The sequence below is a fragment of the Lepus europaeus genome, chromosome 5 (assembly GCF_033115175.1).
Source record: "Lepus europaeus isolate LE1 chromosome 5, mLepTim1.pri, whole genome shotgun sequence".
Lineage (NCBI taxonomy): Eukaryota > Metazoa > Chordata > Mammalia > Lagomorpha > Leporidae > Lepus > Lepus europaeus.
Window position 1 is genome coordinate 127,989,785 of NC_084831.1, and position 17,430 is coordinate 128,007,214.

The 17,430-nt window shown below is 42.9% G+C and overlaps 1 protein-coding gene across 4 annotated transcripts in view; it reads left to right on the forward strand.

Annotated features, from left to right (window-relative positions):
- The window catches only part of DDR2 (discoidin domain receptor tyrosine kinase 2), a 164,432-nt gene that overhangs the window by 14,314 nt on the left and 132,688 nt on the right, over positions 1-17,430 (forward strand). Inside the window, exon 2 of one of the 4 annotated variants that reach the window (XM_062192639.1) lies at positions 8,322-8,473. The exons of the other annotated variants lie outside the window; for them this stretch is intronic. Within the exon in view, the coding sequence (XP_062048623.1) occupies positions 8,322-8,473 (152 nt within the window). The remainder of the gene's footprint in view (positions 1-8,321; positions 8,474-17,430) is intronic. 4 annotated transcript variants of the gene reach the window in all.

Below are 17,430 nucleotides of genomic sequence, written 5' to 3' on the forward strand. Positions count from 1 at the left end.
CTGTTATTAATAGCCCCAAGAGTCATAAGTAAAGGAAAGTCAGAACTCAACCAAAACTTTGTAGCTGACAATGCCCAAATGTCAGTTTTAATGAGGTGTCATTTGATAATTTGTTAAATTATCTATTCACTTGAAGATAAAGCTAGCATTGTGGTGATATTGAAGTCTGTACTAAATGGGTAGCTAATCCAAATTACTATTGAAATCAGAGACAGAATCATTCTACTTGGTGTATTTATGCCTCAATTTTCTGTTTATAAACTGGTATGTGTTGGTATGGAAAAGTCAGGATCTGAATCTCACAACTGCTCACAGCATGAGGATAGTATTGGCTGCTGTGTCTGAGTGGATTAAACTGTCCCACGCCAAGCAACGGCTCAATTTTCTGACCATTTCCTCTATTTCTAGATTGGTTCTTGACTGTCTGACATTTCTTCATCATTTCTGCATTGGAAACACAAATAAAAGGCAAGCATTGGAATTGTATGATGTACTTGGCTACCACCTGTATTAAAAATGTCAAATTACAGAGTCAAAGATAAAAAATTTCAAAAGTTCTGGAAATCTTGTGGATTGAAAAGTATAAATATATTTTGAGACATGCTGTTTTAAACCTAAATTTGGGCTTTTATGATTTGCTTTATTTTCTTTAATTTTCATTAATAATTAAAAAGAACAATGGGAGCAGGTGTTTGGCATGGCTGCTAAGAGACTGGCTAAGATGCCAGTATCTCACCTCTGAGTGCTTGGGTTTGATTCTCTGCTCTGGCTCCTGGCTCCAGCTTCCTGCTAATGCAGACCCTGGGAGGCAGTTGTTGGGTTCCTGCACCCCATTTCTTCAGTTTTGCCTCCATAGCTGCTGTGGGCATTTGGGGGAGACAGCCAGCAGATGAGAATTCTCTTTCTCCCTCAATCTATCAAATAAGTAAATAATTTAAAAATAACAACGATGATGACTTCTGAATGATGGATGTTTATTGTTTACCACCACTAGTTAGCTACTTTACATAGGTATCTCTCTGAAACCTAATCATAATTGTGTGGGGCGAATATTCTTTTTCCTATTTTATGTATGAGGACACATGGCACCATGCAAAGATTGATCACATGGTAAGGAAGTGGCTGCATCAGACTTTGAACCTCTATCTTTCTTACTTTAACACCTGACTTCTTACTCACCACTTAATCTCTTTGCACCTCCATTACACATTGTAAATCTTTTATCACAAGTAGACACAATTATTTCATAAGTGCCCTCTTATATGCCTATATTAAAAGGGAAAATTACAAGCCTAGTTTTATGAATGTTAATGGGCTTTATTGTGATTCTAGAAGCAGGCAACATTCTGTACCCCACATGATTCAGAATGCACACCTCACCACATGGGCTGATTATATATATAACCCAATAAAAGGAAGTGACATAAAGAAAACGGAATTGAAGTAGAGATGACTCCATTGGTTACATCTCACATCTGTCTTATGTGAACACAATTTGAACACTTGGCTGCTTATGACTGGTTGAGACTCAGCAACTTGTTATAAGAGTGATTTGCAGTCTGTTTATACATCAAGTTGAGTTATAATATACTAAGTATGAAAAAACCTTTAAGCTAATGCTAAAATAAGTTCAGATGCAGTTTTAGGCCAAACTTCACTTCTCTTTTCCATTGGGCCAGCAGGTATCAAACTTGAGTGTACATCAGAAGACCTAGCTTGCCTTTTAAAAAATGTACGTCCCAGGTTTCACTCCAGACTTCACTGAATAAGAACTCTTGTGCAGAGTCCAGGTAACCTGTATTTTTTAAGAGATTCATTTTATTTATTTAAAAGGCAGAGTTATAGAGAGAGAGGGAGAAACAGAGATAAAGAGGTCTTCTATGTGCTGGTTCACTCCCCAAATGGCCACAACAGCCAGGGCTGGACTAGGTCAAAGCCAGGAGCTAAGAGCTTCATCCAGGTCTCCCGTGTGGTTGCAGAGGCCCAAGCACTTGGGCCATTCTTTGGGCCCAGGCCATTAGCAGGGAACTGGATTGGAAGTGGAATAGTCAGGACCCAAACCCAATGCTGGTGCCCATATGGCATGCCAACAGTGCAGGCAGTGGCTTTACCCATTACGCTACAATGCTGGCTCCCAGGAACGTTGGGGGAACCTGTATTTTAAAAAAAATCTCCATTAGATGATTCTATCGCATATGTCTCCCCTCATTTTAAATGAAACTGCATTCAACTGTGGACTCTTTGAGAATCGTGATTTTTTAAAAATACATTCTTGTACCTCAAGAACTTGCTCACTAAATGTTTGTTAATTAGAAGAATGAATGAAGGAACAATTGACAAGGGAGAATGTATTCCTGGGAAAAACACTCTGGTCAGACCCTTGGGAAATTTAGAGCAACACATAATATACTTGGTCTAGACTCTCCATCCTGGAGGCCAAGTGTGACAAGCAGCCCAAGAGAAGGCAGCAGAAAGCACAGGTTTGTCTATAAGAAAAAGAATGAGAATTCCCTGGCCTTCCAGAAAGACATATGTCTTCACCTTTTCTAAAATTGAGATCAATTAAACTATAAAGATTTAAATGATTTTCAAGCCTGTAGAGAGCTTAGCTTCCCTGTTTTGTAGACCTGAAGCTTCCTGCTTAGAGTTCTGAGGTCAATCAATGTGGATTGGGGATTCATTCTTTCATTCAGCAAGGTTGGTTGTTTCTTTGTTTTAGTACTTGTCACTTAAGAAGGCACAGTCCTTTTTCCTTCCAGAGTTTGTTAGCACTAGAACATTCATGAAACACTAGAAAAGCAATGCAGATAAAGAGAACTCTACAAGTGCCAGAGTTCATGGAAGGGTCTGTACAGTCCAAGACTGGGGGTGGATGCTGGCTGGTAAGAATTGGAAGGTGTTGGCGAGGCAGGAAGCATAGAGCGGCAGGGAAGGCAGGTAAAAGACAGCCTGCATGTGGCTGAGCCAGTAGTGAGATGAACCCACGGTAATAGGAAACTTGCCCTGCGGAGTACAGAGAAATAGCACTGTGTGGATGTAGCCTGTGACAACAAAGAGAACTTTGGAGCTTGGAACGTTTCCTTTATTTGAAAGCAGATGTAGTGTTGTTTTAAACTTAATGTGATGGCAGCATGTCATTGCAGGGAGGAAGGCATCGAGTCAGGGAGACTGATTAGAGGGCCACTTTCAGTAGTCCAGGGTGAAGTCCATAGTGGTGAGTATACCAGGGAAAGTAAGCATGGGCGCAGAAGGACAATGGCAAGGTGACATTGCTACCGGGAGTGGGGCAGAAGCAGAGGGAAAGTCGCACATTAGCTGATGTGGAGTATAGGAGAGCCTAAATACTCATTTTCCCATGATCCCTGAGGTGGAGGCTGGTGCCTTACCCTAATCATCGGGAGCATGAGTCAAAATGTCTCAAACAGCTGTTTCACCTGTTCCTCGCTGGCAGAGCAAATGCCTCAGGAGCAGACTGCGACTATTTGTTGTTTCTCATTCCTTCTCTGGGCTCTAATCCCTCCCCAGCCTGGTCCCTGTGATGGGGACCATTCAGGAGTGGGACTTCTGCCTGCAACCTACAAAGGAAATTTTGCTAATGGGACATTAGGTGGTAATTCCCAAAGTATAATCCTTGGAAATTGGTGGATTTTAAACACAGGGTATTTAAAGGGTAAAGACAAGGGTCGAGTAAGTTAAGGAAATATTGTTGGAGAATAAAGCAGGTTTCTTTACTGTAGGACTTCCCCAAATATTTAATATGACAATAAACATTTTGATTGTACAAGAGAGGGGTAGCCTACAGCACTCTGCAAACATATTGGACTATGGAGCTTTTTAAAAAAACAGCATCTTGGCGCCAGTGCTGTGGCACAGTGTGTTAAAGCCCTGGCCTGCAGTAATGGCATCCCATATGGGCACTGGTTCAAGTCCTGGCTGCTGCACTTTCGATTCAGCTTTCTGCTATGGCCTGGGAAAGCAGTAGAAGATGGCCCAAGTCCTTGGGCCCCTGCACCCATGTGGGAAACCCAGAAGAGGCTCCTGGCTCCTGGCTTTGGATCAGCTCAGCTCTGGATGTTGTGGCCATTTGGGGAGTGAATCAGCATATGGAAAATCTCTCTCTCTCTCTCTGTGGCTCTACCTCTCTCTGTAACTCTGCCTTTCAAATAAATAAAATAAATCTTTAAAAAAAAAGAGGCATCTTGAGGCAAGAGGACTCAATAATACGTTTGGAGAAATGAAGAACTGGAGAGTTTGTCTTAAAAACAGGTTTCCTGCATTGAAGGTTGGTAGTGCAATGGGAGCAAACAAAGGTCTGGGATTTGGGTCCAGATTCTACTCTTCACAAATGTTTTGGGACAAGTCATTGAATGTCTCTGGGCTTCAGTTTCCACAGGGATTGTTTATACTAATATTAAATGATCTCTTGTGTCCCTTTGACTCCACAAGCCTGGGATCATGTGCACATTCAAAAGAGAAAAATAATCTGCTATTTTTCTACTCTGTAATAACTTTGTTGGTGGAGACAGTGGTGGGGGAAAGGGAAGGATGAGGGGACAGTGACAAGAAGATGAATCAGATGTGGTTTGAACCCCTGAGATAATTATATGGTTGGACATTCACAGGGCTGGACTGAAGTACAGAGAAAAATGAAGTTTGTAGTTTGTTCTCAGGCTGTCTCTGAGTCTACCCATGTCATGGGGCTACATGTGAAGCTCTTCCAACGGCTAAGGCAAGGTTAATTCCCGAGGTCATTGATTCTGTTGGGTTTCAGTTGTGCTGTTAAGAAGCTCTGAACCCTTGGATAACTCAGTTAAGCCTCTAGGGTTGGATTTTCTTCCTCCATGATATAAGAGAGTTGGGTTAGATCAGGAATTCCTGTTGTTTTTTGAGGAAGGAGTGTTCTTAGGTTGTCCAAAGTCTCCCTGGGGAGATGATAAGCTGCACCCCCTCAACACAAGCAGAACCCCAGATTCTGTCTTCAGCTTGCTTCTTCCCAAATCATCACATCTGCCCCAGGCTTCAATAACCGCCTTTAGGAGCTGAAGTTCCAATACGGTTTTCTAACTCCAGACACTCTCTTGCATGTCAGACTCAAATTTCTACCTCTCTGCTGGGTGTGTCTACTTTCCATTCTCAGGAAACTAAATTCCCACTATCTAAAACTTAGGTCAGGATCTTCCCTTGCAAATCAGTGCAGTTCTCCATTGGTTTTACGAAACAGCCATGTGCTTCCAGTCACGTGCAGGCTGGAGATCCAGGCTCTTCCCTTCCTTCTTCCTGCCAGCAGTCAAGGGGTGACCCTCCGTCCTCCCCACATTCTCGTTATACCTCCACATTACTTCTTTTCTCTTCCTGCTGTCATGATTCTGGGCCAGGCTGTGTCTGTACACTTTCCCCTCTTGAAAGCATCACACATACCATATCACCCATGCTCACCCCTACCAACAGTCACAGCCAGTATTCTTCCACCTCCATCACCTTCCAGCTTTCTCTTCAGATACCTGCATATTTCTATTGCCAACTATTTACTGACCTCCTTATCTTGTAATGTACCTATTCAAATGAGCCCCTTTTCTTAGAACGTCATCTTCACTCTTTCTACAAGTCTAGTTGTATTTCAATGGTCAGCTTACATGATGCTTCCTTGTTCCTTGACCAAGTTTTCACTGAACACTCAACTGGCTTAATTTCTCCCTTTTCTAGCACCTAACTCTTATTATTCATCAAATTCTCTCTCTCTTCATTTATACACACATACACACACATACCTACATAAATATGTATACAGATATTCATTATATATTATAATATGTATAATATTGTAATACCTATAATGTATTGATTGAAGCCAAAGAACACTTTTTTAAATTTTCATATATATACATATACAATATATACATATTGAATACCAGGAGCTCAGAAACTTTGCTGAATAAATTGCTATTACATTATTGAGCTACCAATTAAAGCAATAATCTATAAATTGAAGTAGCTAACTTTAATAATTAATCTACTATTAAATGCTAATTAAATATAAATAGAATAAGTTGAATAATCTATGCTAATCCAAAACTAATAAAATACTGGTTTTAGTGTTTGGCTTTTCTACTTTTGTGCCTAGCTTAGGAATGATTTTCTGAATAATTTTGATTTTAACTATATTATTGGCTTAGCAAAGCCTTCAGTCCACAGTTACAAATAATGTGTTTCTTCTGGGAGATCTTGCCTTCTGTATGAAGCCGGCTGGCTTTTATAGTTGGAACATCATAGGATAACGTGGCTGAAAGCATGTGCTTTGGAGGAGGGCAGCCCTGTTTTGGAATCTGACTCTTCCCTTGTTAACTGTACTACTTTACTAAGTGTCTCTAAAGCTTTGCATCCTTATTTGCAAATGTGAGTGAAAACACATCTGTGCTGGAACACAGCAGAGGCTGGTTCTACTCCTGGAAGGTTTCAGAAGGAAACCATCCTCCCATGAGAGGCTCCTCCAAACCTGGTGGCTTCTCTCCACGCCCTAGGGATTTATAAATGCAAGCCACACCAGACTATAGTTTCAGAGGCAGACTGGAAGGACAATACAAAAATACAGGGACTGTCAGTGCCCATTTTCCTGGCCTGGTGAGAGAAAAGGAGAAAAGCAGACTGTGCCTCTCAGTCTGGATCAGACAGACAACAAACACTTGAGAAAATTCCTTTTCAGGTGGAAAAAAAATTTTCTCTGTTCTCTTCTCTTGGCTCAGTCTCCTGTGTCTCCAGACTTCCTAAAAGGGTATTCTGCAAAGCTTCCCTGAGGAGCCAGCCCTGTTCAGGGTCCCACAGCTGTTCCTGTTCATAGAGCAAAAAAGGAAGGGGCTAACAATTACTGAGCATTGAGTACCTACCATGTGGTGGGAAGGTCTTCTATATAATTACAACTATTCTTCTCAATAATATTATGTGATAGGTAGCACTGTCTCTGTTTTACAGGTGGAAGCTAAGTTACTTTCCATGCTTGCACAGCCAGTGAATCCAGGAATGGGAATCCAGTGATGCCTCAAGTTGTTGGGTCCCTGCCACTCATATCAGAGACCTGGATTAAGTTCCTGGCTCCTGTCTTCAGCCTGGCCCAGCCCTGGCTGTTGTGGGCATTTGGGTAAATGAACCAGGAGGTGGGAGATCTCTGTCTCTCTGCCTCTCAAACAAACATACAAAAATCATAAAATACAATAATAAAAATATAAAATATATTGTACCCGATAGTGTTTTTGGGCTCCTGGTATGTAGAATGTGCTGTAGGAACTTTATCCATAGCTTGGATGCAGAGTAGAGCATTTCTAGAAAACTACTTAGGTAACTGACATTAGTTGTCTCTGAATCGAGGTTGAGATGGAGGGGATGACCACTGGAGGCAAAAGTGAGACTTATCATATGGAGTATGGGCTGGGAGTCCTTGAAACTCTTTCAGGGGATCCACAAGATCAAAATTATTTTCATTAGAATCCTAAGATGTTTTTGATTTCTTCACTCTCACCCCCCCCCACCCCGGAGTGTACGGTGGAATTTTCCAGAGTTAAAATGAAATGTGACAGTGGAACAAGTGAATCCATAAGCAGACATGATGATCAACTGTGTTCTCGAGATTTCCAAAAATGAAAAACAATGTCACTCTGCACACTAAATTTTTTTTAAAAAATATTTTTTGGATAAAAATTACTATTTATGTTGATGTAATTGCTATTATTTAATGAATTCAATTATACCATATTTAAAGTTCCCACTTTCAAAAAAAGATTTATTTATTTTGAAATTCAGAGTTATAGAGGGGGAGGGAAAGAGGGAGAGCGAGAGCGAGAGCGAGACAGATATCTTCCACCTGCTGGTTCACTCCCCAGATGATAGCAATGACTGGGGCTGGGCCAGGCCAAAGCCAAGAGCCAAAAGCTTCTTCCAGGTCTCTCAAATGGGTGTCAGGGGCCCAAACACTTGGACCATCTTCCTCTACTTTTCTCAAGCCATTAACAGGGAGCTGGATTGGAAGTGGAGCAGCTGGGACTCTAACTAGAGCCCATACGGGATGTCAGCATTGCAGGTAGTGGCTTTACCCGCTAAGCCACAGCACCTGTTTCAAGTTCCCACTCTTAATTTCCAAGTCAGCAAATATCAGTTGATGTAAACTCAACCCCTTTGAGGTCCCCTGGGCTATGTCCAATCGCCTCAGTGCCTGGTGTACTTAGAAGGCTCCTATTGTACAATGAGGGACAGGAATGCAAAGGACAAAGACATGGGTATGGAGCAGAAGTTTGTAACAACATATTGCTTTCCCTTTTGTCCCCTCCATAAAGGGAGTTCTACAAGTGGTCTGGGGTTCAGTGCTCTAGGAAGTTCCAAGGCTTGTGGCTTCAGTTATTTTAAAGAAGCTGAAATAATTGAAGAGAAGCGAAGGCCAGCTGTTTTGAGGATCCCACTCCACAGAGAATGGTCTGCACTTGTTAATGTAAGTAGGGTCAGTCGTTGAAGCTCTGTTGCTGCAAGAGGTGGGGGTGGTGGCAGGAGGCATGGGGCTCCCCTGGTAGCCTTCGCTTGTTCTGGCAGGTGTCACAGGAAAGTTGAATACTTGGGTTATATGACTACAGATGATATCAAGTGAGGAGACAATGTATGTGATTATATAGGACACCTGATATTGACTGTCAATTAACTTGTTCCATTTTGACTGCTCTGGTTGTGGTCAGTCCTAGAGGGGAGGTTGGTTTTGAGGTCTCTTGACCTAGGGTAGCTGACCTTGCCCTGGGACTTCTCTGGTCCTACAGAACCCTCTGGAATCTCTGATGCTATGAATATTTCAGTTTGTTTAGAAGTTTAATATACGAATATTTCAGTTTGTTTAGAGGTTTAATAAGTCTTTCCCCTGTGCTTCATATTAACAGAAAGACTAAATGATTTAGGATTCAAATGGGAACATCTATGCAGGAAGGAGGATTAGCCTAGTGAGCCGCGACGCCGGCTGATAGACTCTTGGTACTGGAGATCCTTCTGTCTTCTCATATTTTCATTAGAACTAATTTCTGAAATTTACTTTCTTCCAGTAATAATAATTTGAGATGACTTAGAATAAAACAATAATTAATAAAACCACAAAAATCAGAATAAAAGGAGAGTCTAGGCCGGCACCGCGGCTCAATAGGCTAATCCTCCGCCTGTGGTGCCGGCACCCTGGGTTCTAGTCCTGGTTGGGGTGCCGGATTCTGTCCTGGTTGCTCCTCTTCCAGTCCAGCTCTCTGCTGTGGCCCAGGAGTACAGTGGAGGATGGCCCAAGTCCTTGGGCCCTGCACCCGCATGGGAGACCAGGAAAAGCACCTGGCTCCTGGCTTCAGATCGCGTGTGGTGCGCCAGCCGCAGCACGCCGGCTGCAGCGGCCTTTGGAGGGTGAACCAACAGCAAAGGAAGACCTTTCTCTCTCTCTCTCTCACTGTCCACTCTGCCTGTCAGGAAAAAAAAAAAAAAGACAAATGAACAAGAAATAGTTTTTATAAAAGTAACAAAAATACAAGAAAACCTAGCCCAGAAATACTTATTACAAATGAGTAGGACACGTAACTGGGACTTAAGGCAAAAAGAGATGCACAATACACTGCAGAACTTATTAGGAAGCCAGGAAGCTTTCCCACCTATCACTGTGATCTGCTGAAGGTGAATTTTGGTCTGGATGGGACTTCTCACTTCATCCTTTTGTTGGCTCAAATTCCACTGGTGCATCTTGAACCGTAGCAATTTCATGCATCTGAGACCTTCCTAGTCTCGAACTTATTGAAGCCAGAAGCCGAATCTCCTCCATGCCCTTATCCCCAGCATCTAGCATGAGGTCTGATGCATACACAACACTGAGAACCCACTGGCTTGACTGAGGCTTGACCTCACAGCTTCTGGAATACTTGTTGAATGAATGAATGAATTGATAATATGGATCTTCAGGTTCTTGTGAGTGAGGAATGATTATTGGATGAGGATGGGAAGTTAGGTAGTATTTTCTCACATTTGTCAGATTTCTTCTCACTATACTTTGGATTGTGCACCTTGTTCTGTTTATTATCTAAAGAACTCCTCAACTTCTTTGCCTCCTTGTGGTGATAATTCATGGTATAATACCTTGTAATGGATTGCCTTGAAACTTGCTTTTCTTTTACTCTTTTTACTCTTTCCTTCCTTCCTTCTTTCTTCCTTTCTGCCCTCCTGCTTTCCTTCCTTCCCTCCCTCCCTTCTTGCTGATAGACTCTTTTTTTTTTTGACAGGCAGAGTTAGACAGTGAGAGAGAGAGAAAGAGAGAGAGAAAGGTCTTCCTTCTGTTGGTTCACCCCCCAAATGGCCGCTACAGCTGGCATGCCACATTGATCCGAAGCCAGGAGCCAGATGCTTCCTCCTGGTCTCCCATGTGGGTGCAGGGCCCAAGCACTTGGGCCATCCTCCACTGCACTCCCGGGCCACAGCAGAGAGCTGGACTGGAAGAGGGGCAACCGGGACAGGATCGGTGACTGGGACTAGAACCTAGGGTGCCGGTGCCACAGGCAGCACATTAGCCAAGTGAGCCGTGGCGCCGGCGGAGAGACTCTTGGTACTGGAGAACTAAGAGGTCTTTAGCCTTCACAGTGTACATTTCAGAAGGAATAATTCATAGCCGCACTTAACCACTAACCAGATGTTACTGTAGGGTTTTCCTATTACATTAGATCTCTCAAACATTATTTATCTATGAATCATTCTGCTGTACCTTTCAGAAACTATCATTGTGGGCTTTTCTTCTCCTGCCACTGATCTTAAATACCTGCTTCTAGACATCATTATTTCACTATTGAAGGCGTGTGCTATAGATAGCCTTACCTTGCACAGCCTGGTTTGGGTGCCTCCCCCACCCGCACGATCACAGTGTTCTACCTGGAACCATCTCTAACATTTTGGCAATGGTCCTTCAGGTCCTTCTGGTCAGCCTTTTTCTGGGAACAATGAAACCGAGTATTTCAGTTTGTTTAGAGGTTTAATAAGTCTTTCCCCTGTGCTTCATATTAACAGAAAGACTAAATGATTTAGGATTCAAATGGGAACATCTATGCAGGAAGGGGGACTTACTAATGGGTAGTTTTGAGCATGAAGCTTAATCTAGATGTATGGTCATCTACTTTTCAAAGATCTTGCATCTTTACTGGATACTGAGAGCAGGTTAACAACAGCCTTTGCAGTTTGAACTTCTTGAATCCTGTTTAGTCATTTGCTCAGGGGTCAGGGGCCTCTGGCACAGGTTTTATAGTATGGGATATTTTTAATGAACTGATAGGAGTCCTGTGCCCTCGCAGATGTTAGCGATCCCAGCGCGAGACAGTTGAGGCTACCACAGCACCTGTGGCTGGTGTTTGTATGATCTTCCCCTTCCATTTTCCTCTTCCACACTTTTCTCTCCTCCTTTTGATTCTCATTTTCTCACCCTCCCTTCCACTTCCTCTTTGATTTTCTCTTCTGCCTCCCTCTTCCTCTCTGTTTCTTCCCCACCATTTGTTACTTAACACTCTCTTGTTTTTCCTCTTTCCCTAAACGGTTGTTCCAAAATTGTTGGAGAGCAGCTCAAAAAAGCAACTCTGTCAATGTTAGCTTTTCCTTTAAAGGAAAAATCCTGCATTTCCAATTGTAACTTGACTGCCATTCATGAGTTAGAAGCTGCCTTTTCCCAAAGCAATGGCCTCGGAATGGTCTGTTTCTCTTAAGTCTCTCCTCAGAGATTCTGATTTCATGTATCCTGCAGGACTTGTTTTCCAGGGCAAGAAGACAGCATAGCCCCCAAGTGTTGGCGAGGAGGTGATGGGGTGTTGGGTGAAGGATGGGGTTGTGTAGGAACAGACCTGGGATGCTGCTGCTTGTGACTGAATGGATCACAGCTGAGATAATTGAGACACGGTGGCCATCTTGCTGTATAAACCCCATGTCTGAGATTTTTGAATGTGGGTAGTCCAGGATGAATTTAGAAGATTTAAGGTTGGTTGGTGGGAGGCAGTAGATAATGTCCCAGTTACTTGGGTCCCTGATAACCACATGGGAGACTCAGATTGAATTCCAGACTCCTGGATTCAGCTTGGCTGAGTCACAGATGATACAGTCATTTGTAGAGTAAAACAGTGAATGAAAGGTCCATCTCTTTTTCTCTATGTCTCTGCCTTTCAAATAAATGAAAACTAAATTAAAGAAGAAAAAAAGTAAAGATAAGGTTGGGGCAGCATTGTGGCACAATGGGCTAAGCCACTACCTGTGATGCCAGCATCCTGTATGAGCACTGATTCCAGTCCGAGCTGCTCTACTTCTAATGTAGCTCCCTGCTAATGCGGCTGGGGAGGCAGTGGAAGGTGACTCAAGTACTTCAGCTCCTGCCACACATGTGGGAGACCTGGATGGAGTTCCAGGCTCCTGGGTTTGGCCTGGCTCAGCCCCAGGCATTTGTGGCCATTTGGTGAGTGAGCAGCAGATGGGAAGATCTTCCTATGTCTCTCCACTCTCTGTGACTCTGCCTTTTAAATGAATGAATGAATGAATGAATAAGAAATAAATAACTCATAAAAAAGAAAAAAAGGTAAGATAATGTCAAGATCAGGGTCAGAGGACTCAGAGAGCCCACAGCTGTTCTGAGTGTGCCACCACTAGAGAGGAAGTGAACTTATAGGAACCAGCCCTTCAACGGGAAATGGAAGTAAGGGGTACCAAAGGTAGTCTCAGACCTTTCTGGATGCAGAGGCCCCAGAAGGTTCTGAAAAGCTTAAGCTGAGAAAGGACTTCAGCTGTATGGAGACAGAACTGGTGGACTAAAGAACAAACTCTTATTTTATTCATGGAATTTAAAAACCTTGGACTAGAGGTATAAATCTATTTGAGAGAGAGAAAGGGAGCTGGCATGTGCTGGTTCACTCCCCCAATGTCCAGGAGGTTGGAACTCAATCCTGGTCTCCATGTGGTTGATAGGAACCCAAGCACTTGGGCTATCACCTGCTGCCTCCCAGGGTGCACAACGGTAGGAAGTGGGAATCAGGAGATGGAGCCAGGACTTGAACCCAGGCACTCCAACATGGGATACTGGGATCTGAAGTGTCATCTTAACTACTAGGCTAAAGGCCTGAGCCTGGTAATATGTTTACTTACTAAGAAGTAATGTTTACTGAGTGACTGTGATGTGCAAGGAACCCTTGGAGTGGTTCGAGGGGCTACAAATATAAGTGAGATGATCTCAGCCCAAATTTCTCATGGGCTTGTGGGAGAAACAAGGAACAAGAAAGAGAACTATTCTCCAGGGAAGTAAGCATGAGTCAAAAGAGTGAAGGTGAAGGAAAGGGAACACTTGTTATTGGGATAGTCAAGGAAAACATGCCTTGAATATGGAGGGTGTGGAGCCCAGCCCCAACCTTGGTGGCTAGGAAGGAATTCAATCTGAAAAAGTGACAGTGTGGGTCTGGCAGTATGGTTGGAGCTGACCCAGGCAAGAAAGACCCAGAGTGATGGAGTGAATAAGGACTGTGGGAAGCATATGAAGGGAGTGGAGGAAAGAAACAACAGCCTCTTGGAGCAGGTGTTGGGTCAAGGAGTGGTGAGAGATAAAGTTGGGAGGGAGAGCAGCTGCCAGATTGGAGAGAGCCCTGGCTGCTGGTGTGTCACCCATCTGGGTGCCATTGTAGGGATTCAGCATCTGGATGACACATGCTCTCAGAGGAAGGGGTGGCTTCACTTTGGCAAATACTCATTTTTGGTGTCCCTCTTGCTGAATGTGCATGCCCTGTTGAACCAGACTGAATAACAAATGATGATAAAGCATGGGGGAAGTATTTAGGGGTCTAATCTAGCCATCTATCTATTTATATCTCACTGTGAGCCAGCATTGTCTGAAGTCTGAATTCTTTTTTTGCTCTCATCTTCATAGCTTGTGAGAATAGATTTAAAGGGCAGCTGACAAACCCCATTGCTCCTAGAGGATATCTTGGGCTGCTAGCAAGCATCTTATTTTTTCAACTCTCATTGCTTTAGGATTTTTCACTTACACTATTTATCTTAGTCCCCAGTTGGGGGCTGCAAGAGTAATGTTGTTAGGTGTTCCTAGCTGGCCATGTCACTGAGTCACCTCCTGAGCTCGAAGTTTCTGCTCCCTGGGATGTAGGGCTGCTGGAACTTCCCTTTAGTACGGATGAGAGGGAGTTAGGGTCTCCTTTCTCAACATACCTAGTATTTTTTTTTTCAGCATTTCCCAATGGTGTGCAGGCGGTTGCTTAACCTGCTGTGCCATACCACATACCCCAAGATCTTCTTTTTCTTTTCTTTTCTTTTCTTTTTTTTTGACAAATTTTTAGTTATTTTTTTGACAGACAGAGAAGTAGAAAGACAGAAATAGATGATAGAAACACATAAACACACAGAGCTCCCATTCTTGGTTCACTTCCCAAATGCCTGCAACAGTTGAGGCAGAAGCAGGAGCTAGAAATTCACTCCAAGTCTCCCATATGAGCGGTAAGCACTTACTTGAGCCATCACTACTACTACTACCTCCTACGGTATGCATTAGCAAGAAGCTGGAGTCAGGAATTGGAGCAGGGTATTTAACCCAGGCCTTCCAACATGGGGTGCAGTCATCTTTACTAGCATCCTAACTGCTAGGCCAAATGCTCATCCCTGAGAACCAACCATAATCCATCTCTACTCATGGAAAAGCTGAGTAATAAATCCTAATTGTCAAGTGGCCAATGAATAATTTTGAGTCCAAAATAGATCCAGATAATGTTACCACAGAGTATGTCTTTCCAAGGCTCATTTAATACTTCTCTCCTTAAAGAAATCATTGCAATTGTATAATCTGATCACTCGTCATTCACAAATTGATTCCATTAATTTTTCAAGGTAAGTTTAATTTCCAAGAATGGGAAACAGCCAGTGGAAATGCTGAGCAGAAACATGTTTGGGATGAAAGGGAATAAAAAGCCTTGTGCTGGTTGGGTATAATCCAAGTCCTACTCCTGAAAAGATAGTGCTGGTCCCTGCCCACCTCTGGGCCATTCACTGAGCAGCCAGATTCAGAGTTCTTGTTTTAATTCCTCTGGAGAATCCCACCACCTGTCTCTTATTTGGGGTTTCGAATTGTGAAATGATGGCACATACAAGCTCCAAGAATAGTTGCATGTGTACGCCAAGCCTACAGAGACAGAAGGCAGAGACTTGGGCCAAGGAGCAAGAAATACAGAAGAGGGTTGGTGTGGAGGCATCTGCTCACAAGCACTGTGGAGCCGGAGGTTGTGGGAGGAGAGGGGTGGGGCCTCTGTGATCACTGGAGGATGTGGGCACTCTGCTTTGATTTACCAGCCTGGGAGAGTCCAGATGTCATTCTGGAACCAAATTTCAGAGAAGGTAGGTAAAGAATGGGTACCTTTATTAATTTTTATTTTAAAAAATTTATTTGTTTACTTAGAGCGAGCGAGAGCACAGAAGTTCTCATCTTCTGGTTCACTCTCCAAACCTCTGCAACAACATGCCAAAGCTGAGTCAGGAGCTAGGACGCTATCCAGTCTCCCACATGGTTGGTAGTAACTCACTCACTTGAACCATGACTTCTGCCTCCCAAGATATGGATCTGCAGGAGCTAGAATCAGGAGTAGAGCTGGGCATCCAACCCAGGCACTCCAATATGGGATGTGAGCATCCTAATTGGCAACCCCAACTGCTGGGCCGAATGCCTGTCCTGGGATCATTTTTTTAAAATCTAGAGTTATCTGCAGCTAAAGAGGCTTAGTGTGGGATTTGCTGGGTATTCTTGCTATAGCTCTAAGAGCTTTAGCCTAAGTACTGTTTCCCTCTTTGCATAGCCCATGACACCAAAATCTTTTTTGAGGGAGTGAGGTAGACGTAAGTTGAAAGTCTTCTTCTCAATTCTAGAGTCTTTTTCACCTCCAAGCAATTCTGAGAGATTGTCAGAGTGATGGGAGGCCTTTATGTTGAAAGCCACCTACCCCGTTTCCAGGTAGCCCTCCTGGAATGTCCTAAGATGCACTTGCTAATTAGCTCAGTTGATCAGAATGTAGGCGTTTCAAAGCTGAAGTGACTGTTTGGGCTGACATTTCAGCCATTCTCTCCATCAGAGTAAATCTGATGTATTCATTCTTTCATTCAATGAATATCCATTGAAGGCCTACCGTGTAACAGGCAGGTGGGGAAAAGGTTAGTCATCTCTGATTTCAAAGTTCAGTTTCAACATCTGTGTGCTAACTTTTTGTTCATGTTCTAGTTCAGTTGATGTGCTTCTCACCTATGCACCCAGCCTTCCCTGAACCTGTGTTCACTTAGATGTCTCCTTCTCTGTGTTTGTAGCAACATCTGTACATTTACATGTAAAGTATCACTTTTTGTGGCAGATTGTACAATAATTTACCTAGTACCTGACATATATTAGAAATTAATAACATCTGTTATACTGAAAGGAACTGATTGTGTGACTTAACATCCCTAAAGCATGGTTTTATCATCTGTAAAATTAAACATACCTTGTGAATTTGGTATGAGGATTAAATCAGATACTGTTTGGAAGAGTGTTCTGTAAATATAAGAGCTCACAGCTGTTATGATAGTTGTTGCAATATCTGGGCTAATTGAGATTCAATAGAACACAAGAATACCAAGAAAATATGTTACCTGTCCCTATATGCTTCTCCTAAACTTAGTAATTGAGTGCGTGGCTTACGATCTGGAGACTTAAACTTGGAGTGTATGAGTTGACATTGTACATGGGACTCCTTCTGTGTCTCTCTCATTAGATTACATGCTCACAACATTAGGGAATGTTTTATTAGTTTTTGTACTCATTTTTTCTCCTGGACACAACTAAGAAAGTAATAATTGGATTTTGATGAGCCCTGCAGAGTCCAAATCTCCTGCCCCTGATATCTTCCCTTTTCCCTGGCATGTATCGGCCCTGGCTTGAGAACCTGCACAGTTGAAACTATTAAACTGAAAACATACATTTGGGGAGAAGACAGTGAGTTGAGTTTGCAACAAGTTGAGTGTGATCTGCCAGTCAAATATGCAGGACCAGATTTAAGGAGCTGGAGCCTTCTTATGTAACTTTTTATGTGTCTGTCTTACTCCCAAATTAGACATAGAGCTCATTGTACAGATCTCACAGTGTTTAATGCTGTGGCATAGCCCCTGAAAAAGCACACAGTAAACATTTTTATTGACTCCTTGTGAACTATTGGGCCTCATTTCCCATGCATGCAATAAAGAACCATTGCAGATGTCTGAGCAGTTATATGACGATGTGACTTTTGCTCCAGGAAGACTTGATTTTTGATGTAAGATATAAGAAAGATTGGAAGGAAAAGAAGTTAGGGATGGGAAGAAGGAAGTGGACAGTGAGGGAGCTTGCTGCCGAGCTATGCCAGGTGGAGTACA